The sequence below is a fragment of the Triticum dicoccoides genome, chromosome 7B (genome assembly GCF_002162155.2).
Source record: "Triticum dicoccoides isolate Atlit2015 ecotype Zavitan chromosome 7B, WEW_v2.0, whole genome shotgun sequence".
Lineage (NCBI taxonomy): Eukaryota > Viridiplantae > Streptophyta > Magnoliopsida > Poales > Poaceae > Triticum > Triticum dicoccoides.
Genome location: NC_041393.1, coordinates 8,389,521 through 8,414,970, shown reverse-complemented (window position 1 = coordinate 8,414,970; position 25,450 = coordinate 8,389,521). Strand labels below are relative to the sequence as shown.

The 25,450-nt window shown below is 47.6% G+C and overlaps 1 protein-coding gene across 1 annotated transcript; it reads right to left on the bottom strand.

Annotated features, from left to right (window-relative positions):
• Nucleotides 1-8,601: 8,601 nt before the first annotated feature.
• LOC119338242 (protein SEEDLING PLASTID DEVELOPMENT 1-like) lies at nt 8,602-14,491 on the bottom strand. Its single transcript, XM_037610542.1, has 9 exons — nt 14,057-14,491; nt 13,747-13,961; nt 13,433-13,583; nt 13,046-13,237; nt 12,619-12,781; nt 12,256-12,494; nt 9,399-9,575; nt 9,191-9,313; nt 8,602-9,114 (listed from the first exon to the last, which is right to left on the bottom strand). Exons 1-9 carry the CDS (start codon nt 14,459-14,461, stop codon nt 8,812-8,814), a joined length of 1,968 nt encoding a protein of 655 aa, XP_037466439.1. The 5' UTR covers nt 14,462-14,491; the 3' UTR covers nt 8,602-8,811.
• Between the last annotated feature and the right edge of the window lie 10,959 nt (nt 14,492-25,450).

Here is a 25,450-nt window from a genome sequence, read left to right as displayed (position 1 = left end):
AAGAGAGTGATTGACAGAGTTCTCTAGTCACTATAACCAAGCTACTAGAGCTTCGTAACATGCAAGGGAAGATGATCCCAGAGCTGTTCGTCGTGCTTAAGGCCATGAAGGTAGAAATCAAGAAGGAGCATCAAGTGTTGATGGTTAACAAGACCACTGGTTTCAAGAAGGGCAAGGACATGAAGGGAAACTTCATGAATGGCAAACCAGTTGCCGCTCCAGTGAGGAAACCCAAGAACCAAACCTGAGACGAAGTGCTTCTATTAGGGGAACGGTCACTGGTAGCAGAACTGCCTCAAATACTTGGTAGATAAGAAGGCTGGCAACTTTAACAAAAGTATATTTGATATATGTGTTATTGATGTGTACCTTACTAGTACTCCTAGTAGCACCTGAGCATTAGATACCGGTTCAGTTGCTTATATTGGTAACTCGAAACAAAGTTATGGAATAAACGGAGAGTAGCTAGCGGCGAGGTGACGATGTGTGTTGGAAGTGTTTCCAAGGTTGATGTGATCACCATCGCACGCTCCCTCTACCTTCGGGATTAGTGTTGAACCTAGATAAATGTTGTTTGCATTGGTGTATGCGTTGAGCATCAACATGACGAGATCATGTTTATTGCAATACAGCTATTCATTTAAGTCAGAGAATAATGGTTATTCTGTTTACATGAATAACACCTTCTATGGTCATGCACCCAATGTGAATGGTTTATTGAATCTCGGTCGTAGTGATACACATGTTCATAACATTGATGCCAAAAGATGTAGAGTTGATAATGATAGTACCACTTTCTTGTGGCACTGCCGCTTAGGTCATGTTGGTGTAAAGCGCATGAAGAACCTCCATGCCAATGGACTTTTGAAGTAACTTGATTTTGAATCACTTGACACATGCGAACCATGCCTCATTGGCAAGATGACTAAAACCCCATTTTTGTGAACAATAGAACGGGCAAGTGACTTGTTGGAAATCATACATGCTGATGTGTACGGTCCGATGAGTGTTGACGCGTGTAGTGGATATCGTTATTTTCTCACCTTCACCGATGAATTGAGTAGATATGGGCATGTTTACTTGATGAAGCATAAGTCTGAAACGTTTGAAAAGTTCAAGCAATTCCAGAGTGAAGTTGAGAATCATCATAACAAGAAGATCAAGCTCCTACAATATGATCAAGGGGAGAGTATCTGAGTTATGAGTTTGGCAATCACTTAAGACAAGGTGGAATTGTTTCACAGTTGAAGCCACCTGGAACACCATAGCGTAATGGTGTGTCCGAATGTCGTAATCGCACTCTATTGGATATGGTGCGATCTATGATGTCTCTTACCAATCTATCGCTATCGTTTTGGGGTTATGCATTAGAGACAACTATATTCACTTTAAATAGGGAACCATCTAAGTCCGTGGAGACGACACCGTATGAACTATTGTTTGGCAAGAAACCTAAGTTGTCGTTTCTTAAGGTTTGGGGATGCGATGCTTATGTCGATTGGCTTCAGCCAGAAAAGCTCGAACCCAAAGCGGACAATTGTGTCTTCATAGAATACCCAAAGAAGATGATTGGGTATACCTTCTATCTCAGATTTGAGGGCAAAGGGCTTTTCACTAAGAACAGGTCCTTTCTCAAGAAAGAGTTTCTCTCGAAAGAATTGAGTGGGAGGAAGATAGAGCTTGATGAGGTTGTTGAAACTTTACTTCAACCAGAGAGTAGCGCAGTACAGAAAGATGTTTCTGTGGAACCTACTTCAGTTGAAGAGAAAGCTAATTATGATGATCATGAAGCTTCAGATCAAGTTACTGTCAAACCTCGTATGTCGACAAGGGTGCGTACAACTTCTGAGTGGTAACCCTGTCTTAAAGTCATGTTGTTGGACAACGGTGAACTTATAAGCTATGGAGAAGCGATGGTGGGCCCGTATTCCAACAAATGGCTAGGAGCCACGAAATCCGAGATAGGATCCATGTATGAGAACAAAGTATGGACTTTGGTGGACTTGCCCGATGATCGGCAAGCCATTGAGAATAAATGGATCTTTAAGAAGAAGACATACGCTAATGGTAATGTCACCATTTATGAAGCTCGACTTGTCTCAAAGAAGTTTCCGACAAGTTCAAGGAGTTGACTGTGATGAGATTATCTCAATCATAGCGAAGCTGTAGTCTGTTAGAATTATGTTAGCAGTTGCTGCATTTTCATTTCCAAAATCTGGCACATGGATGTCAAAACAAAGTTTCCTTGATGGTTTCTGTGAGGAAAGGTTGTATGTGATACAACCAGAAGGTTTTGTCGATCCTAAGGACACTGAAAGGTATGCAATCTCTAGCGATCCTTCTATGGACTAGAGCAAGCATCTCAGAGTTGGAACATACGCTTTGATGAGGTGATCAAAGCTTTTGGGTTTATACAAAGTTTGCAAGAAACTTGTATTTACAAGAAAGTGAGTGGGAGCACTACAACATTTCTGGTAAGTATATGTGGATGACATATTGTTGATCAGAAATGATGTAGAATTTCTGGAAATCATAAAGGTTTGTTTGAATGGAGTTTTTCAAAGGAAGACCTGGGTAAAATTGCTTACATATTGGGTATCAAGATCTATAGAGATAGATCAAGACGCCTGATAAGACTTTCACAGAGCACATACCTTGACATGATTTTGAAGGAGTTCAAAATGGATCAGTCAAAGAAGGATTTCTTGCTTGAGTTGTAAGGTGTGAAGTTAAGACTTAAAGCTCAACCATGGGAGAAGAAAGAGAAAGGACGAAGGTCGTCCCCTATGCCTTAGCCATACGCTCTATACGATATGCCATGCTATGTACCGCACCTGATATGTTCCTTGCCACGTGTCTGCAAAGGGGGTACAAAAGTGATCTAGGAGTGGATCATTGGACAATGGTCAAAATTATCCTTAGAGGAATAAGGAAATGTTTCTCGGTTATGGAGGTGATAAAGAGTTCGGCGTAAAGGGTTACGTCGATGCAAGCTTTAACACCTATCCGGATGACTCTGAGTAGCAAACTGGATACGTATAGTGGAGCAACCATTTGGGATAGCTCCAAGTAGAGCGTGGAAGCAACATCTAAAATATGACCTAGAGATTTATGAAGTACATACGGATCTGAATATTGCAGACCCGTTGACTAAACCTCTTCCACGAGCAAAACATGATCAGCACCAGAACACTATGGGTGTTTGATTCATCATAATGTAACTAGATTATTGACTCTAGTGTAAGTGGCAGACTGTTGGAAATATGCCCTAGATGCAATAATTAAATGTTTATTATTATATTTCCTTGTTCATGATAATTGTCTATTGTTCATGCTATAATTGTATTAACCGGAAACCGTAATACATGTGTGAATACATAGACCATAATATGTCCCTAGTAAGCCTCTAGTTAACTAGCTCGTTGATGAATAGATGGTTGTGGTTTCCTGACCATGGACATTGGATGTCATTGATAACGGGATCACATCATTAGGAGAATGATGTGATGGACAAGACCCAATCCTAAGCATAGCACATGATCGCGTAGTTCGTTTGCTAGAGCTTTTCTAATGTCAAGTATCATTTCCTTAGACCATGAGATTGTGCAACTCCCGGATACCGTAGGAATGCTTTGGGTGTATCAAACATCACAACGTAACTGGGTGGCTATAAAGGTGCACTACATGTATCTCCGAAGTGTTTGTTGGGTTGGCACGAATCGAGACTAGGATTTGTCACTCCGTATGACGAAGAGGTATCTTTGGGCCCACTCGATAACACATCATCATAATGAGCTCAATGTGACTAATGAGTTAGCCACGGGATCATGCGTTACGGAACAAGTAAAGAGACTTGCCGGTAACAAGATTGAACAAGGTATAGGGATACCGACGATCGAATCTCGGGCAAGTAACATACTGATGGACAAAGGGAATTGTATACGGGATTGATTGAAGCCCCGACATCGTGGTTCATCCGATGAGATCATCGTGGAACATGTGGGAGCCAATATGGGTATCCAGATCCCGCTATTGGTTATTGGATGGAGAGGCATCTCGGTCATGTCTGCATGGTTCCCGAACCCATAGGGTCTACACACTTAAGGTTCGATGACGCTAGAGTTGTAATGGGAATTGTATGTGGTTAGCGAAAGTTGTTTGGAGACTCGTATGAGATCCCGGACGTCACGAGGAGTTCCCGAATGGTCCGGAGGTAAAGATTTATATATGGGAAGTCCTATTTTGGCCACCGAAAAATGTTCGAGATTTTTCGGTATTGTACCGAAAAGGTTCTAGAAGGTTCCGGAGTGGGGCCCACCTGCATGAGGGGACCCACATGAACGTGGATAGTGGGGGCAAGGCCCCACACCCCTGGTCAAGGTGCACCAAGATCCCCCCTTAGAAGGAATAAGATCATATCCCGAAGGGATAAGATTAAGATCCCTAAAAAGGAGGATAACAATCGGTAGGGATGGGAAAGGATGTGATGTCTTTCCTCCCACCTTTGCCAACGCCCCAATGAACTTGGAGGGCAAGAAACCAGCCCCCTCCACCCCTATATACAGTGGGGAGGCGCATGGGAGCTAAACCCTTGCCCCTGGCGCAACCCTTCCCCTCCTACACCTCCTCCTCCTCCGTAGTGCTTGGCGAAGTCCTGCCGAAGAACCACGAGCTCCACCACCACGCCATCGTGCTGCCGGAGTTCTCCCTCAACTTCTCCTCCCCCTTGTTGGATCAAGAAGGAGGAGACGTCCCCGGGCTTACATGTGTTGAACGCGGAGGCGCCGTCCGTTCGGTGCTTGGATCGGATCTTCCGCGATTTGAATCGCCACGAGTACGACTCCATCAACCGCGTTCTTGTAACGCTTTCGCTTAGCGATCTTCAAGGGTATGGAGATGCACTCCGTCTCTCTCATTGCTAGCATCTCCTAGATTGATCTTGGTGACACGTAGGAATTTTTTTGAATTATTACTATGTTCCCCAACAGCCGCATCCTGATGTGGTTCAGTCATGGGAATGGATTGGATAGTGCTCTTATCACTTCCGTTTTCATATTTTCGATATCAACTATGAATGCGAATATGGCTAACCCAATAACGGAAGTCTCGTAAGGGGACTTGAACAGGCTAGCATGAAAAAATGATCCTCTTTCTAAAGATTCGATTCAGAACTCTTATATGTCCAAGTCAATATGAAAACTCTTTTAGAGGCTTTCCCTAATACAGATGTTATCGGATACTAATGCGGATCGGACGTTACTCGAGTACGGATACATATCGAAGTTTAATTGATTTGAATTGGATACAAATAATAGCGATATACTATTAGGTAAAGGAAATAAGTCAATAGCTAAGTGACAAAATATAATCCATTTGCAACTTATAATAAGTCAACGATAGGCATGCTTATCAATAAATACTACTATCTCCAAGCCATATTAGTTGTTGCTCAAACGGATGTATCTAGCCCTAAAACACGTCTAGATACATCTATTTCAACGACAATTAATATGGATCGGAGGGAGTACTATAATGCATAATAACCATAAGTTTAGCCATACAAAAAGTATTTGTATTCGTAATATAAACCCGGATATCTTTCATTTTCAATATAGTTCGAATGTGTATTTTTCAGATACGAATAGATATTTTCTCGAATACGAATATCGGATATTTCGGATTACCACTCCCTTAGGTTCAAGCAGGAGTAAGAGAAATGGGCCTATGGAACTGTTAGGCGTTGTCTGCTGTTATGGAGGAGTAAGGCCCAAGCAGCATGGAGCGACCTAGCTGGCCCATTTATGAACCTAATCGTCTTTTTAAAGCGATTTTGATTGACTTGGGAGCCTAGCTGGCCCATTTAATTACGAACCTAATCGTCTTTTTGGAAGCGATTTTGACTGCCTTGGGAGCTCGCCGGAGACGTCGCGGAGCCCGGGCACATGCCCATGTTGCAGGTACGGTAAATTCTGAATTCACCCGCCATCGGATGAAAAGGAGAAACGAAGGGTATATGGCATGATTGATACGCTTTATTTTTCTTGCGTGCTGCAGAGGCACGAACTACAAGACTCATGTGTTGAGTAACATATATATGATTCTCTAGAAGTCGAGGGACTTGTAGATTCCAACTTACGGCGTACATCATCCTTAGCCGACACAAGCTACTTTACAAGGCGAGTTTACTTAATTATTAGTGGTGCTGAGGGTCCGGGCCGCCCCGGCTGGACCTCTTTGACTCAGAGTGCGGCATCGCCATCGCCCTCCCATCTGCTGCCCGCCACGTGCTACTCCCGGCAGTCGTCTCCGCCGGCCTCGAGAAGGCGGCGACGGCGGCATTGCTCCCACCGGCCAGCATTCTCCGGCCGCCGGCCACGGTTACCTGCAGGAGGTCAGCCTCGCAGCGCGAGACGGCGGGCAGCAGCAGCAGGATGAGCACGGTGTACACCGCCGCGGGCACCCTCGACGCGCTCGAGCTGGACGCCATGAGAGGAGCGATTGAGGAGCTAGCTAGATTCGTACGTGGTGAAATGCTAGGCTCTGTCTGCAGTGTAGCTTCCTCGTGCGCCCTAGGCTGCCGTTGGTGGTGAGTTGGGTACGTAGCTGCACGACGCCGAGGTGATTTATAGGCGCGCGCGCCCGAGCGAGCGGTTTGCCGTTACGAGGAACTGGGCATTGCGATGGTGGAGGTCGCCTGTGTCGCACTCGCCCTGACTGCGACGAACGAACGAACGACGAGGGCGGTGACCTCACATCCTCATCACCGAATAAAACGGGCCAACTTTCTGCTCATGGCCGGCCGGTGCTGGTGGTCCAAACCCATGCCATGTTGAAAATACAAATTGCCATGTAGTTTGGACGTAGCTAGAAAAAGACATTTCTCTGCTGGCCCCTCCAGATCGGTTCTTCTTCATTCAGGGCAGGAATCTCGCATGCATGCACATGTGTTCGGTGCTGAAGTGACTGGTTTGTTCGTTGGACCAAACCATCGTTATCAAGGTCCATTCGTTGTTTGTATGAGTTGAAAACCGTTGTATGACATGTTGACATGACAGCCAAATCCATGCGATATGGTATCTTTGATCCGGATCACCTTGCGCGAATCAGCAGCCGCGGTGATCTTCATCCCGATACATATCTCTCACCGCTTCATAAGTGGAGTGGCATTTCCTCGTTTGTCACCACATGAACTTTGTCCCTACTCCACACTACGCACGCAAGCACGCACCATTAACGTACTTGTCAAGGAGGTTGTGTCCGCGTACGCACCCATTTATAACTCAACCGGCCTTACCAAATTGGAGCCGAGATCGGTCGAGTCATCGAGCTAGGCAGGAGGAGCACCGTTTCTTTAAGAGTTTCCCATTGCTAAAAGAAGTAGGCTACTCCTAAAGGGGTATACGTCTATACTATGCGTACCGGCAGCCCGTTGGCCACCCGTGCATGAGTGCAGCACAGTGCATGCAAATATATGCCCTCGAGCAAGCTCGACCCGGCCATGCATGACTCCACCGCCCGTGTCACTTTCCACCGGCCGGCTAATTGTATATATAAAAGCTGGACGGGGCAATGGCCGCGATGGAGGGAGTTGTTGGCTTCTAGGTATGGCTCCAATGGCGGCCATGCAGGTTGTAAACTACGGTTAGGAGAGCCCCTCCGGAATGCACTCCGGGGGCCATGGGCGTGCGTGCGTGCGTGCACGAAGGTGCCCGGCCATTGGAAGCTTTCCGCCCATACGCCATGCGACTCTCGGGAAGGCAGAGAGGACGTATGCGGCAACCAGGGGGGAGCCATATCTGGGCACACCCCTCCTGATTAACAACACACGGAAGGTACAGGTAGAGCGCCAGGCCACCGGCCGCGGCATTATTGATCTTCCCCCGGAGAAGAAAATGGAAATAGTGTGGGGCACAGGGGAAGATGTGCAGAACTGCCAGAACTGCAGGATGCAGATACATATCATGACACAAAAGAGAATGAGTATGGCGGCAAAGACGATAAATTTGACCTCTGAACGAAAAGAATTCACAAATTGAACTGTCTTTGAAAAAAATTCACTTCACTGACCCTTTCATGTAGCGCCCGACAGTCAGACATCACACTACACATGCAGCGCCTGGCTGGCGGACGCTACACGTCTGACTAGCGTCGCTCCGTGAACTGTGTGAGAATTGCTAAGTCAATGTGTAACGCATGAGAGCTAGGCGCTACACTGTACAGTGCAACGACTAGCGTATGGGCGCTACACTTATAGGAATTGGTTTTGCTTCGCCGCGCTGTCACGACTCGCGAGCCGACGAGAGATACATGCATGCTGACCCAGCTGTTGCGCTCTGTGATGACGGTCAGAGAACAGCGTATGTCACGGCCGGGGTCACGAGGCTCAACACATATGCATGCAAGTCCATCCATCGCTGAACTCCGTCCTCAGTCCTCACACCGGCAAGCAGCCCTGCGTGCTGCGTCACTGGTCTCTTCGATGTGGCGTATTGCGGGGAAGACGCAGGATCCGCTGCATGCACTTTCAACATGATCCGGTATTTGGCCAGGCCAGCTGGGTCAGCAGGCATGTATCTCCTGCCAAACGTTGTCGTGCAGCTCTGAGTTGGACCCGATCCTGTTATGTTCGGTATGAGTTGGAAAGCAGCACTATCTATCTGCCTAACAGCCACTGTAATTAAACAGAGTTACTTTAAGTTGAGAGAGAGAGAATTACCGGGGTATCAACAACGACCAACGGCTGCAAAAAGAAAGGAATGGAATATACATCTAGGTACAGAGACACAGACAGCGAAAGAACTCGGCAGGATGCTACTCCGGGAGGAAGGGTAGCCTGGCGACGCCGCTCTGTGTATAGTCCATGCCATCGGAGCTGCTATCTGAATCTGTGAGCCCGGGTGCGGACTCTTGCTCCGAGGCAGAACCTACTTCCCTGTCCGCGAACTGCGGAAGGATCCTCAGGCACGCGTTTGGCTCCTGGCCTGTGATTTCCCACTTGAGGTTGAAGCTTTCGACGAGGTTTACTTGGGAGGAGATGATGGTCGATGGTCTAGGCAGGAGCTGCACGCTCTCCCCTTTCGGGATCACTACCTGCTCGACTGCCAATCTTGCTTCCTGTTATCAAGAAACAATGGGTTTGTTATGCTCAAGAAAGGTTGTATCCAGGGCAAGTTGACTATGATGGTGGTACCTCCAAAGCATCGGTTTCCTCAGACGATCTTACTTCCTCCTTATCTTCAACATCGATCAACCCATCCACGTGATCATCGACAAGGACGCGAAGTGCCCGGGTAATTTGCACCAGGGAGTTCGTCTATGAAGGAAAGTGAGTCACCATAGAATCATTCTGCCACTTCAAAAACAACAGTGCATTGAAAATGAAGAGCGCAAGTGCGTACCTTAGCGAAGAAAACCGGTATATCTTCAGATTTCAACACAGCCTGAATCTGAGAATTCTTCTTGAGCTTCGATTGCAAAGCAATCACTGCATCAGCTTCACTGATATTATAAGTCAAAGTAATCATTTCCTCCAGCTCCAGTTGTTTAATCGCTTGCAAGGCAATTTCCTCGGATATCTAGAACACCCTATCCAATAAGTTTCAAACTAAGTACTGAAAATTCTACAAAAATATGTATAAACAGGTAATTGACAGCTAACAAAAATCATCAATTATTTTACCACAAATTTACCAGTGTCTTGTGGCAGTCAAAGGAAGAGAAGTTACGTAAGTTGTAATCAACATTAACCCCTCACCACCAACACACAAACTAGCAGCATGAGGGAGCGCTTTCCAACAACCAAACTAGGACTGTCAAACTTCTTTTTCATGTCAGTACTGAAAATTCTACAAAAGATTTTTAAACAAGTAATTCACAGCTAACAAAATTCATGGACCATTTACTGCAAATTCACCATTGTCTTGTTGCAGTCACAGGAACAATAGAAAAACCAAAAGGCAGAATTAGCCCCTCACCCCCCAACACACAAACCAGCAGCATGCACGAGCACTTTCCAACAAACCAAACTAGGACTATCAAAAAAAAATTACGATTAAGGACACACACACACTAGCAGCATGCATGCAGGAGCACTTCTCAACAAACCAAACTAGGACTATCAAGGTGGCAAATAAGGCCGCAAATTCACCATTGTCTAGTTTCAGACACCTACACCTGGGTAGGAGTGCAGACAACATAGAGAAAGTACAAGGTGGCAAAGAAAGCCGCAAAGCGAGCTGTAAGTGACGTATATGAGGACCTCTATCAGCACTTAGACACGAAGGAAGGAGAAAAGGACATATATAAGATGGTCAAGATCTGAGAGAGGGAGACGAGGGATGTCAACCAAGTCAAATGCATCAAGGACGGAGCAGATCAGCTCCTGGTGAAGGACGAGGAGATCAAGCATAGATGGCGGAAGTACTTTGACAAGTTGTTCAATGGAGAGAATGAGAGCTCTACCATTGAGATGGACGACTCCTTTGATGATACCAGCAGGCATTTTGTGTGGTGAATCCAGGAGCCTGAGTTCAGGAAGGCTTTAAAAAAGATGAAAGGAAGCAAGGGGATGGGCCCTGATTGCATCCCCATTGAGGTGTGCAAAGGCCTCGGAGGCATAGCGATAGCATGGCTAACTAAGCTTTTCAACCTCATTTTTCGGACAAACAAGATGCCAGAAGAATGGAGGCGGAGTATATTAGTACCAATCTTCAAGAATAAGGGGGATGTTCAAAGTTGTACTAATTACTATGGAATGAAGCCGATGGGCCATACAATAAAAGCTATGGGAGAGAGTCATTGAGCACCGCTTAAGAAGAATGACAAGCGTGGGCGAAAATCAGTTTGGTTTCTTGCCTAGTAGGTCGACCATGGAAGCCATTTTCTTGGTACGACAACTTATGGAGAGATACAGGGAGCAAAAGAAGGACCAGCATATGATGTTCATTGACTTGGAGAAGGCCTAGGATAAGATACGACAAAATGCCATGTGGTGGGCCTTGGAGAAACACAAAGTCCCAACAAAGTACATTACCCTCATCAAGGACATGTATGATAATGTTGTGACAAGTGTTCGAAAAAGTGATTGCGGGACTAATGACTTTCCGGTTAAAATAGGACTGCACCAAGGATCAATTTTGAGCCCTTATTTTTTGCTATGGTGATGGATGAGGCCATAAGGGATATACAAGGAGATATCCCATGGTGTATGCTCTTTGGGGATGATGTGCTGCTAGTCGATGATAGTCGGACAAGGGTTAATAGAAATTTAGAGCTATGGAGACAAAACTTTGGAATCAAAAGGTTTTAGAGTTAGTAGAACTAAAACAGAGTACATGACGTGCGGTTTCAGCACTACTAGGCACAAGGAGGAGAGGAGGTTAGCCTTGATGGGAAGGTGGTACCTCACAAGGACACCTTTTGATATTTGGGGTCTATGCTGCAGAATGATGCTGATATTGATGAAGATGTGAGACATCGAATCAAAGCCTGATGGATGAAGTTGCGCCAAGCTTCTAGCGTTCTGTGCGACAAGAGAATGCCACAAAACCTAAAAGGCAGGTTCTATAAGACAGCGATTCGACTTGCAATGTTGTATGTCACTGGGAGTTGGACTAAAAGGCGATATGACCAACATTTAGGTGTAGCAGAGATGGGTATGTTGAGATGGATGTGTGGCCACACAAGAAAGGATCAGGTCCGGAATGATGATATACATGATAGAGTTGGGGTAGCACCGATTGAAGAGAAGCTTGTCCAACACCGTCTGAGATGGTTTGGGCATATACAACACATGCCTCCAAAAGCTCCAAAGCATAGCGGACGGTTAAAGCTTGCTGATAATGCCAAGACAGGCCCGGGTAGATCAAATTTGACATGGGAGGAGTCTGTAAGGAGAGATCTGAAGGACTGGAATATCACCAACTAGCCACGGACAAGGTCACATGGAAATTAGCTACCCACATGCCAGAACCATGAATTGGTTTCAAGATCTTATGGGTTTCAGCTCTAGCCTACCCCCAACTTGTTTGGGACTAAAGGCTTTGTTGTTGTTTTTTGTAAGGATGCGCATACTTCCATAAAGACGCCCAAAAGTTTGATATTATACAGCCAAATGGAATCAGCGTCCATACCAAATAAGCATCGTGTTAACAATAACACTCCCAAACTAAAACCTTGAACATGTAAACGAACTAATGAAGATCACTGTAAAAAAAATTGAGCATCAAGGAAATGGTCTATTGAAGAAATTCGTACCCCATAAGCATAGAGATTGAAGGCTGCCTCAGACACATTAGAGTTCTCTATATGTCCGTTGGCAGAATCAAGATTAAATGCAGAGTCCAAGCTTGTTCTTGCATTACTTAAGGAAGCAACTTCAGATTGAGACGCAATTTCGTAAGGAGCACGACGAAATTGATCCTTCTGCACAGAAACTTCCTGCTGCACCGAGCCGGTTGAACCTAACTTACGAATTTCAACATTAGGCATTCTACCTGCACCAACAAAACAAAATCTAGTCATAATGGCATCACTCCATGTATACTATGACTATGAGAAAATCCTAGCATCAAATGTAACGTGATAATGTAGTTGATTATTAGCACAATCAGAGAGAACCTGCAAGCAGAGCATCTACTGTAGCTTCCAGGCTACGATGGACACGTAACTCAGTTTTCGACACGATCTCTACAGCATATGCAAATGTTGATGGGCCCTTGCGCTCTAGGACAGTTTTTTGTACCCTTCTCCTGCTTGCTTCTTCATCGCCAAGGGTGACGCTCTTAGAGAAACAATGGAGCAGAGACAATGATTTAAATTAGTAACCATGGTGAAACAGAAAACCAGTAATATTTAATAGTATGTTCTAAAGCTACACGAACAGAAAATCATACTGTCTCTAAAAAACAAAGTCAAGTAAGGTTATTTAGATGAACTGCATCACTGTTCAAAACTTCAACTGAAATGATACAGTTCATCTTTGCTGCAGTGTGAAAATACGATAGTTTCATAACAGTCAATAGAATCAAGTGCAGCATGTCATTACCTGTATTCCTCCTACAAGCATATCTAGTGAAGGATTCATGGTCAGATTCTCTATTGTTACACCATGAGCGGAGGCAACAAGTTGTATCCCCCGCTGTGCAATGGTGCTAGCAGCCATAGCCTCTAGCTTAGTTCCAATTTCATCGATGACGATTGCCTGAGGCATGTGATTCTCCACAGCTTCTATCAACACCTGATTGGCATTAAAGAAACATATTTAACATACATTGTAAGCGGTGTGCTAAAAGGAACATAAATGTTCCATACTGTATAAAATCATCCAACGAACTTGACCAAAACAAGTAGTAACATCTGATTTAAGTACGCATGTCAATGCCGAGCAATAGGCTTGTGAGCAGTATAATGCAACAAACTTAAGAGAACAAACCTTATGCTGCATTTCTTGGTTGGGCACTTGCAACCTACGGGCATTGCCTATTCCTGGGTGAGGAATATCACCATCTCCACCTATCTCATTGGATGTATCAACAATCATCACCCGCTTGTCGTAATCATCTGCTAGCATTCGTGCAATTTCTCTGCAAGACGAGGCAACAATCTGATGCTAAAATTGGTACATACTGGCAAACAAACTCTTCTAATTGCAATTGCCACACGTGTAAGTATCTATCACTATTCACCAGTACACTAGTACAATGTAGTAAAATCACTGCCGGAGGTTTCTTAATCATCCAAGCATACCTTATGACAGTTGTCTTCCCCACCCCTGGTGGGCCGATGAGCAGCAACGACCCACCATCCTTCACCAAATCCTGAAGCAAATTAGCACTTCCGGGCACAGCCCTCCCGACGCGGCAGGTCAGTCCCACAATGTCTCCCTGCCTGTTCCTGATCGCGCTGATCCGGTGCAGCGTGCGGCTAATCCCGGCACGATTGTCACCTCCAAAGTCCCCAACCTACCAAAGGCAGATGAGCAGAATTGGACTCGTTCAATAATGCTGCTGCAGAAGCAGGAGCAGCAGCGTATCGTGGTGTCCAGAATGAGCCTGACCTTCGCAGTGGCCTGGCGGAGGTCGTCGAAGGATATGGGGCGGTGGGAGAGGAGGAAGTCGCCGGAGGGGAAGCGCGCGAGCGGGGGCCGGCCGAGGTCCATGACCACCTCCACCAGCGCGGGGAGCTCCGGGTGGTCCTCCACCCGCTGCCGCAGCTCCCCGGGGAGCAGCTCCAGGAGCCTTCCGAGCTCCTCGTCGAACCCCTCCGCCCCCGCGGCCTCGCTCCGCGCGGCGCACACGGGGGCGCGGCGCCGGCTGCCGCGGCGGAGGGAGAGGTGGCGGGCGGTGGCTAGGCCAGACGTGGCGGAGGAGAAGCGGCGGGAGTAGGGGAGAGGGAGCGGGTGGGGCGGGGTGATGGAGACCCGGAGGCGGAGGTGGACCGGCGGCGGCGGCGGTGGCGGCATCGCGGCGGCCGTGAGCGCGAGCGGGTGGAGGGAAAGAGTTGCGGAATGCGGATGGGTGGGCCGCAGGGGTCTCTCGTGTGTGACCAGCTGCCGCGCTCCATTGGGCAACCCGGGTGATGGGCGGTTGGATTAGCGATTGGACGGTCAAGATCCCATGGCATATACTTTCTGGTAAAACGTAAAGCTTGTTTCTTTTTTGAGGGGAACGTAAAGCTTGTTTTCGACAATGAATAATGAACATCTCTTCTACCTCCAAGAAAACACATGTGTGCGGTAAACAAAGAGAGTGCTTTGGAAAGCCTTTCTTTGATCACCCAAATTTTACTCCCCCAATTTGTATTATTTATGAGAAAACTTTGTTTTTGTCACTCTACCTTTTGCCCATTTTACTTATGCTACTCTAGAATTTGACATATCACTTTTGCCACTCTTAGCTTTTGACAGTTATCACAATTGTCATTCCGTGGCAAAAGCAAAAATTTTAGAGTGGCAATTGTGATACATTGTCGGAATCTAAGAGTGGCAAAAATGACCTGAAAAATTATTGTTTTTGCCATGCAATGACATTTGTGATGTATTGTATGTCAAATTCTAACGTGGCATAATTAAAGTGAGCAAAAGCTAGAGAGCAAAAACAAAGTTTTCCCATTATTTATCACTGTTTTAGTACAACTCAACTTTATACTAAACCAACGACAAGTAATATGCATTGAAGGGAGCATGTTTTTTAGATCACCGCACATGCTTTTCTTCACTATTTTGCAAACACTAAGAATACACGAACATGTCCTTGAAAAAAACTATCTTAAAATATTTTATTACTATTTATTTAAATTTTATTGCTCATGAGGAAGCATATGAGCACGATGTCACATTTCAATTTTCGTTTTTTTTTGTGGGACAAACTTCCATTCTACTCATAATCAATCATGGCAGTATAAAGAACACCAGAAGTAACAAAAAATGCAACCAGGTCCATGGACTGGAGCGAGCCGAAGGCATGTCGCCATCATCACGCCTCCCTAACCAGAGTCGGGCAAACTTTGTTGTATTAGACACTCAAGAAGTCGTCTTGCTAGAGCCCAACACGACTAGTGCACCAAAGCAACAACCATCACCGATGAAAAGAGTCATATATCACAAGGGTCAAACCTATAAACACAAGCATGCAGACGGACAAAGACTGCCAAACAGATCCACCGAAGACCAGCACCGACCGAATCCCAGAAGATCCGATGAAGACACACCTCTGCATGCCCTCCGGGCGATACTAGAAGCACCATCTGGACGAGGATCGAATGTGTGAGACATTATTTCTACTGAGGGGAATCACAGCCACCGCATAGCCCTGACAAAGACGATAGATCTAACAAGAACGAGAGTGGGGTCCCTTTTGTCGACGGGTTGTCGAGGTCCTCCACACCTCCATGGCCCAAAGGCCATCAAAGGCAGGGCAGGCCGGTGACGGCTTTGATAGGAGGAGGAGGGAACCTAATCATCTAGGAGCTTTTGGAGGATGAAAGGGTCATGTGTTTCATTTTCTGATTTTTAATCCTTAAAGTCATGGAGTCGGTGTTAATCAAATCTTGAACCCCTAATCTCTAAAATCAGGGTGTTTGGAATTACTATGCATACCTTTGAATTTGTAGTTGATTTTGGTCACATAACAAAAATAATCTTTCACTTGAATGTAATCATCACTTGTGTTGTTCTATGGGGTCTTTCGAACTTTAGGGATTATATTGTGCTTAATAGGTGTACTTGGATATCCTTGAAATAAGTTTTAGGCTTGATCTCTCGGTATGTGAGGCATTTGACAAAACAGTACAAGGATCTCCTAGGTGGTTCTCTTCCGGATTTTTTGAACCATCCGTTGAAATTATTAGGCTTTAGCCCATTTATTTTAGGGATTTCTATTTTTGTACCCCTCATTGCTTAGTCCTCATCAGTTTTGCCTAAGACAACTAACTTTGCTCACTTTTTCCCTCCCACCTTCACCACGTGCTCACAAAAGCCCGAACATTGCACAGTCAACCGGTCAAAGCCTTTGACCGTTACCTCCCGACTAGTTTTTTGGGGGTCTTCTCCTGACTAATGGGGTCGCCTAATATCCTGATAGGTGGGGCGAAGGGAACTTACTAAAGGTGGGCCCTAGGCAGGTGGATCTCTCTCTCTCTCTCTCTCTCTCTCTCTATCTATCTATCTATCTATCTATCTATCTATCTATCTATCTATCTATCTATCTCTCCCCATTTGTAACAACCCGTACCCGAGTCGTTCCCCACACAACCGCTACTGCCGCCATCGGAGCACCTGTCGCTACACCATCTGCCGATAGCCGGCGGGGCAACCGAAGAAAGGTTGCACCGCACGTACCCCCAAACTCCTACCCACCCAACCCACCACCATCACCCAATCTAGCCTCAATCTACAGGAATCCTCGCGCCACGATGCACTAATCCGCCATGTTTTGTGCCTTAGGCTTGTAGTGGCTCGATGGGATCTGGACGGATGGACTGCGTCAAGAACTTGAGCTGCATAGGCTTGGGCAATGTCGAGGGACACCGGCCTCCGTCCCATCGACCGTGGGGAGGATTGGGTCGAACCAGGAGCAAGAGATAACTCATGGATTCCGGCTGGGTAAGCCTCAAACCCTTTGCAATGTGTGATCTAACTCGATAATATGCCTAGCATTTGACCAATGGGCGCGTGTATTGTTGCATGCCTGCCTAACTTTAGAATTGATCGAGCACTTGCCTTTTGGCTCGCATTTAGAATGGAAACTAGCATCCTGCGAGGTACAAAAGCACATCATTTGTCCGCATTTTGCTATCCAAAGGTGGTAGAAACAATTATGTCGTTTAAAGACTTATGCAAATCCCTATGTTTTGATTATCCCCGGAGCCAAGCCAATGTTGTTAAACTAAAATATTTCGATAGTAGTGAGCAAAAATTTGTGCGACTAACTTGTGATGAGATGTAGAAAAACTTTTTTGTTTGAATGTTGGCAGTCGTTTTGGTAAAATTCAAATCAACGTGCTCCAGCCGCCAAAAGAATGGGAAAAAGGGAAAGGGTGCGACACCTGATAACTCTGCTAATAGTGAGCGGCCCCACACAACTCGTAGGTCCGGACCAGCTAAACCTACTGGAGTGAAGCCAGGCGAGTGCTATAGTGGATGTAGAAGATGATGCACAGCCTAACGAGCCAGTGCCTCGAAACGATAATGAGGATGAGAGGATGTACCCTGAATTGGTTGGTTAATGTAGCAAACGTGCAATGTAGGATGAATAACCGGAGGAGCCAACCGACCCTGCTAGATTTGATGACATTGATGATGAAGAGAAGGACAAGCATGCTGAGATGTTGGTTCCAAACGAATACGCTGGTGAGCACATGCCAACAACTGAGTGGGACATGAACTGTCCTAAGCTTACTCCAGGAACAATATTTGAATCGATGATGGATTGTCGGAATGTAGTGACTACATACTGCATTCTCCCTCAAAATGTTTTTGTGATTGACAAGAGTGCACCCAGAAGGTTGACGGTTCACTGTCCATATGAGAGGTGTAGGTGGAGGTTGCATGCCTCCCGTATGCATACAAGTAAATATATTCAGGTATTTAATTTTGCACACAACATTAGTTTCAGTGATGCTTGACCCCTTTTCCTGGATACACTTGTTTCATGGAATTTCAGGTCAAACTGAACCCACATACGAACACTTGCCCTCCTAGAGGGGGAAGGCCCAAACAACAAAATTAGCAAAAACTTGGTGGGTGGCAGATGCAATTATGGACTGGCTTAGAGAGACACCAATACTTGGTCCTACAGCACTACACGAGTTGTTGTTTGAGAAGTATAAGATGATCATAGCGTACATGAGGATTTTTTTATCCAAAGGAAATGGTTCTTGACAGAATTAATGGTCCATGGAATGAAAGTTTTGCTTAGTTCTACAGCTACAAAGCTGAAGTGGAGATGGCAAGTCCAGGCAGTGTTGTAGAGCTTGACAAGCATATTGTGGAGTACAAAATTAGGGGGACGGCATTTGAGAAGGAATGTTTTGGGAGGGCTTTTGTTTGTTTCAAGCCTTGCTGGAAGAGGTTTCTGGACGGTTGCAGGCCTTATTTGGTTGTGGGTGCAACAACTTTGAATGGAAGATTTAGGAGACAACTAGTAGCTGGTTGCGTAGTTGATGCACACAAATGGCTTTTCCCATTGGCATATGATGTGTTGGAGATGGAGTCATAGGAAAGTTGGGTGTGGTTTTTGAAGAATTTATGAAACATTATAGGGCAGCCACCAGGATTGACTATACACATAGATGCTTGCTAGGGTTTAGAGACTGTAGTAGATATAGTATTCGATGGAGTTGAGCATAGGGAATGTATGAGACACCTAACTACTAATTTTACAAAGAAATTCAGGGGTAAAGTGTATGATAAGAACCTATGGCCAGCATCATACACTTGCAGCTTGAGGAAGCATGAGCACCACTTGAGAGTTTTGTATGCTGAAAATTCTGTTGTGCGGGAATACATGGAATCACATCATGGAAATGTGTTGTCAAGAAGCAAATTCAAGAAATTATGCAAGGTATACTATGTGACCAATAACCTTGCCGAGTGTTTCAATTCAAAAATTAAGTTAGTGAAAGGGCTTATGTTGTGGCAAGCATTTGACAAGATTAGGCAGATGGTCATGATAAAGATGGATTTGCGTAGAAGAACTGCAGATACACAATATGTTGGCCATGTAATAATCTCGTCTGTGATACTAAAAATCGGGAATGGAGGTATCCAGTGGATTTAAGTACTAAGACATGCAGCTGCAGACAATGGCAGATCTGTGTGCAGCCATGCATGCATGCCCTGTTGTCGGTGTCAAAACCGGCGGATCTCGGGTAGGGGGTCCCGAACTATGCGTCTAGGCGGATGGTAACAGGAGACAAGGGACACGATGTTTTACCCAGGTTCGGGCCCTCTTGATGGAGGTAAAACCCTACGTCCTGCTTGATTAATATTGATGATGTGTGTTACAAGAGTGGATCTACCACGAAATCAAGGAGGCTAAACCCTAGAAGCTAGCCTATGGTATGATTGTTGTTCGTCCTATGGACTAAAGCCATCCGGTCTATATAGACACCGGAGAGGGCTAGGGTTACACAGAGTCGGTTACAATGGTAGGAAATCTACATATCCGTATCGCCAAGCTTGCCTTCCACGCCAAGGAAAGTCCCATCCGGACACGGGACGATGTCTTCAATCTTGTATCTTCATAGTCTTGGAGTCCGGCCGATGATGATAGTTCGGCTATCCGGACACCCCCTAGTCCGGAACTCCCTCAGTAGCCCCTGAACCAGGCTTCAATGACGACGAGTCCGACGCGCATGTTGTCTTCGGCATTGCAAGGCGGGTTCTTCCTCCGAATAATTTATAGAAGATTTGTGAACACCAGGATAGTGTCCGGCTCTGCAAAAATAAATTCCACGTACCACCGTAGAGAGAATAATACCACACAAGTTCAATCTGCTGACGTATTTTGTGGCGTGACGTCACACCATTACCAAGCCTTTACTCGAATTGTTTTTATTGTTCCTCCTTCGTGCGTTTAGCGAGGCGGTTTCCTTGTCACGTCTTGTCGAAGCAGAGATCGTGTTCCCCTTATTCCGGGATTCCCATCAATACGGACGTGGGCAACCCAACCGCGCCATTGATTGTGACGCTTGGGAGATAAGCGAGTTTTACCAGGCCGGTGGGGGCACATGTTTTTGTCCGCCCATATAAGGGGATAAAGATCCAACCCCTTTACCTGCGCCTTCTTCCTCCTTGGCTTATCCATCTCCGCGAACTCGAGCTCCAGCGCCCAAGTCCGCACTTCTCACCTTAACCTTCTCCAACTATGTCCGGAGCAGGAGGCAAGTGGATGGCCTCCTCCGTCACGGAGGGGCAGATCTAGAAGCTGCGCGACACCGGATATTTGTCCAGCGACATCGCGCATCGGCTCCCCGCGAGGGAGAGCTCATCCCCACCCCCAGGCCCCATGAGAGGGTAGTATTTCTTCCCCATTTCCTCCGCGGACTGGGCTTCCCACTTCATCCCTTTGTCCGGGGGCTCATGTTCTACTACGGCCTAGATTTCCATGATCTGGCCCCGAATTTCATCCTCAACATCTCGGCGTTTATCGTCGTGTGCGAGGCCTTCCTCTGCATCCAGCCCCACTTCGGCTTGTGGCTCAAGACCTTCAGTGTCAAGACGAAGGTTGTGAAGGGCAGCCAAGCGGAGTGCGGAGGCGCCATGGTGGGCAGGATGTCCCACGTTATGTGGCTGGAGGGCACTTTCGTGGAAACCATTAAGGGGTGGCAATCGGAGTGGTTCTACATCACCGAGCCACGTGACCCTGATTGGGCAGCGGCCCCCGAATTCAGATCCGGCATCCCTACGCGGCTCACCTCCTGGAAAGAGAGTGGCCGGATCTGGGGGGATTCGGAGGAGCTGACCGGACTCCAAGCCTGTATCCAGAAGCTGGTGGACAAGAAGCTCAAGCTTGTCAACGTAGTCCAGGTCATGCTCATCCGCCGGATTCTCCCGTGCCAACGACGGGGCTTCAACATGTGGGAGTTCGATCCGGCGCAGCACCAGACTCTGAGCGGGCTCTTCGACACTATGTACGAAGATGTCTGGAAGGTGCTGTTCAAAGGCGCCGAGGCTCCCGCATCCGCTACCGAAGATCGCGGATTCCGCTCGCAGCGTCCAGCTGACGAGGTAAGTGATTTTGCCACTTGTTTTCCATAGTTTGACTCTATGTGGGATCTAGACTCCCTTTACCTTTGACAGGACTGGCTGGCGAAGGCTGAACGGACTATCTGTCCGGCCCCATTGCCAGAGGACCCAGCGGACGCCCGCCTAACGGGGCTGCTGGCTCTGGCACCCCACGTGGTGCCGGAGAAGAAGGCCAAGAAGAAGTCCACGGGGACTCGGAAGAGTTCCCGTTTTCAGGTGCTATCGGGTGATGAATCCGAGGCCGACTCCTCCCACCAAGGCGAGGAGGAGAAGAAGAAAGCCTCTCCCCTAGCGGGGGGAGGGAAGAAAAGGAAGGCCTCCCCAACAAGGAAGGCCGAGGGGTCCAAGAAGGGAAAAACTCTTCCCCCGGACTGCTCCACCAACGCTAGTGACGACGACGAGGACTGGCCTCCAAGGGCCAAGCCCCTGGCGAGATTGTAAGTATCCGGACTCCCGAATAACTTCAAGGTTTTTCCTTTTCGCCACATAATGTCTTTTTAATGCCGCATACAACCCTGCAGTCCGCCCAAGGATGATCTTCCCGCTTCGTCGAGCGGGTCCTTAGGTGCGTCGGATATGGATTCCCTTCCGACTGCCTCCACCCCCCGCACCACGGACGATGCCGAGGTGGGATCCCAGGAAGGGACCCACCAGGAGGCGGGGGCCCCGGAGGTGTCATAGGACAACCTTCCGGACTTTGCACCGGACTCGGCCCCGGAACCCACAGTGGCTCCGGAGTCCGGCGGGCGACCCCTTCGCAAGAAGGGCAAGACCGTGATGCCGGCTGCCTCTGTCCAACCGGAGGTGCCAGATAATTTGCTGGAGGCGCTCAACGGCGCCTCCATCGAAGAGGAACACCGCACTGTTATGAGTGCGGTGATTCAGAAGGTGCAGCTCGCCAAGAGCGGGCTGAACGAAGCCTGCAGAAGCCTTCTAACAGGCTTTGAGGTAAGAATTTCAATATGTATAAAATGGTACCGCATAGACAGTAGCCCCTGATGCTCGGTTCGGTGTTCGGGAAGAAAAGCCGGACTGAGGATCTAAAAAGATATACGCAGGAGTCATAAAAAATATGTCAATATGGGATTGCAGGCTGTGCTGCTGACCTCTACCGCGCTGACTGCGGAGGTCAATACTTTGAAGGAAAACCTCGAGCGGTTCGAGAACGAGCTCGGCCGTGCCAAGAAGCAGCTCGAGGACAAGGAAGGTGAGTAACACCTTATTAAAATTGTACCTTACAGAAAAGGATTTTGGTTGCAAAAAGAATGACAAGGATAACGTGGGTATTGCAGGGGCCACTAACGAGGTGGCGACCCTGAAAGAGGCGGTGGCCGCGGCCGAACGCGATGCGGCCACGGAGCGCACTGAGCGAGAGAAGCAGGAGGCGCGGGTGGCGGAGGTATAGCAAGAGCTCCAGGATCTCGTGAAAAAACATGAGAGCCTGGAGCGTGACTCGAAGACTCGAGAGTCTGAGCTTGCAACGGCTCTTGAGAGTGCCAAAGCCGCTAAGGCCGAAGCCTAGAAGGCCCTCCAGGAGATTGAGGCAGTGAAGAAAATAGCAGTGGGTAAGGCATTTTTCATGCAAAGTAAGCATGTGAGTGTTAATTACCTGATGCTTACCCGAATTCGGAGCTCTCCAGGAGTGTTCGCAGATCTTCCTTGCAGCGTGTCCGATGCTGTCGCATTCTACCGGGCCGAGGAGGGGAGCTCAATGGAGAAGGTCTTCTGGTCTCAGTATGCAGAGGCCGGACATCCGGTGCCCCTTAGCGACCAGCTGAAGCAGCTGGTCGAGCTCCACAAGGCGGCCGAACAGGCCATGAAGGGCCTCATAGTTCGGCTGTGGCCTAAGGAGGCCATGCCTGGGAGCTACTTCGGCCTGGTGCGGCAGCTGGTGGATGCGTGCCCGTGGGTTGAAGTCATCAAGCACTCCGCCTGTATTGAGGGTGCCCGTCGGGCCCTTGCCCGCACAAAGGTGCACTGGGGCAAGATGGATGCCCATAAGCTTGTGACGGACCCGCCACCAGAGGGCAAGGAGCATCGCACGCCCGAGATGTATTACAAGAGTGTGCTGAAGGGCGCCTGCACTATTGCGGGGGAGTGCTCCAAAGATGTAATTTTTGAGTAGACTCGCATTTTGTTATCCTGTGCGCTGAAAACTTAGTTCATATGCGCTAAGCAATGCTTGTTAATTTAAAATATTACCTTCTGTGCGGCTGTTTATCAAATCTGAGAGATGGCAAGTCGTCGGCTTCAGCCCCCATGCCGCGAGTGCTGGGGTGTTCGGGATAAACTTGAGCACTCTTGTTCCCATTTTTGGGTCCATCTAGGGAGGCGCTCAACACAGCGAACAAGGCAACCGGACTTATAATGCTTGAACACTCTCACTTAGCCATAGAATTCTATAATTTTAAATTTCGGCGAAGCCCCTAGTCTTCGGAAGGCCGAATTTGGGGCGCTATCCACGCCTGGGCCGGACAAGATCCAGCTCCTTGCTCTAAGCGGCATAAGTCTTTAAGGACTCGCAAAAACCTCTCGAACAGCGACCGGCTCTCGCCTCATCAGGACGGTCAGTTTTAGCTTTCTCCACTGAGGCGTTAACCCAGCTCAACTGGGGCGCAATCGCAGTGGTTCTCCCAGTGCTACCTTAGCCGATACAACGGAACGTAAGGTACCAAAACATGGGAGCCGGGCAAACCCAACTATTGACCCAAGACATGATTCGGAGCCGATGCATATAATGCTATAAGTTCGGGGTGCCGCACTTGTGAAAGTGTTCGGACTTATCACACCATGATGCGGGAACCATAAGCCCCTGGTGTGTTTTAACCATACCAAAGTGTACAGATGCGACATGTCGTACATGAACATATGTATGAAAAAGAAATGCAATTATAAGCAAAAAGGTGTTGCATTGTTTTATTCAATAAGTGCTGTTATGAATGCAGAACGATACAAATAGTGCGATAAGGAAGGGATGGGACTGTTAAACATGTCCCCCTCCAGGGGTAGGCTGCGGACTGGTGTATAAAAATGCTCGTAATGGAGACCACCTGTATATTCGTTGTAGCCTTTGATCCTTCCCTGGCTGTTGCATCGTGAGTTCGGCAGGTCTGCTGCCGGACAGGTCCTCTGACGAACGGAGTCCTGTGGGTAAAAAATAAAAGGTAAAAAGAAAAAAAGAATGACACACTTGAGAGCCCATGGTGTGGTTGAGCCGTAGTCTGGGCTTATCGTGGTCATGCCCCTCTCCCCATGCCCATGGTATCTTCAGAGCGTAATGGTGTACGCGAAGGCCCTGTTTTGACATTTTGCAGGGGTTGGGGTTGGGGCCGCACTGCTACGCGTGCTCGGAACGTGCCAGGTGGTCTTGTCGTAGGTTACTCCGGGCGCGCTTAGCTATGTCTGGCCGCTTAACGGCCGGACTCGAGAATTGCCTTAAGAGGCTGCATTGTACTTCTGCCGCGAGAGCCGCTGTATGTTCCTCCGTTCGGAGAGAACGTTCAGTGTTTCCGTTGACCGTGATGACTCCTCGAGGGCCTGGCATCTTGAGCTTGAGGTATGCATAGTGCGGCACCGCGTTGAACTTTGCAAACGCGGTACGTCCGAGCAAGGCATGATAGCCGCTGCGGAAAGGGACTATGTCGAAGATTAACTCCTCGCTTCGGAAGTTATCTGGGGATCCGAAGACCTCTTCCAGTGTAACTGAGCCTGTACAATTGGCTTCTACACTTGGTATGACACCTTTAAAGGTCGTCTTGGTAGGTTTAATCCTTGAGGGGTCTATGCCCATTTTGCGCACTGTATCCTGATAAAGCAGGTTCAGGCTGCTGCCACCGTCCATCAGGACTCTGGTGAGGTGAAATCCATCGACGATTGGGTCTAAGACCAATGCGGCGAATCCGCCGTGGCGGATGCTGGTGGGGTGGTCCCTTCGGTCAAAAGTGACCGGGCGGGAGGACCATGGATTGAACTTCGGGGCGACTGGCTCCATCGCGTATACATCCCTGAGTGCACGCTTCCGCTCCCTTTTGGGTATGTGCGTTGCGTATATCATGTTCACTGTCCGCACCTGTGGGGGGAAACCCTTCTGTCCTCTATTGTTCGGCGGTCGAGTCTCTTCCTCGTCATCGCTATGCAGCCCCTTGTCATTGTTTTCGGCAATTAACTTGCCTGCCTGCTTGAATACCCAACAGTCCATATTAG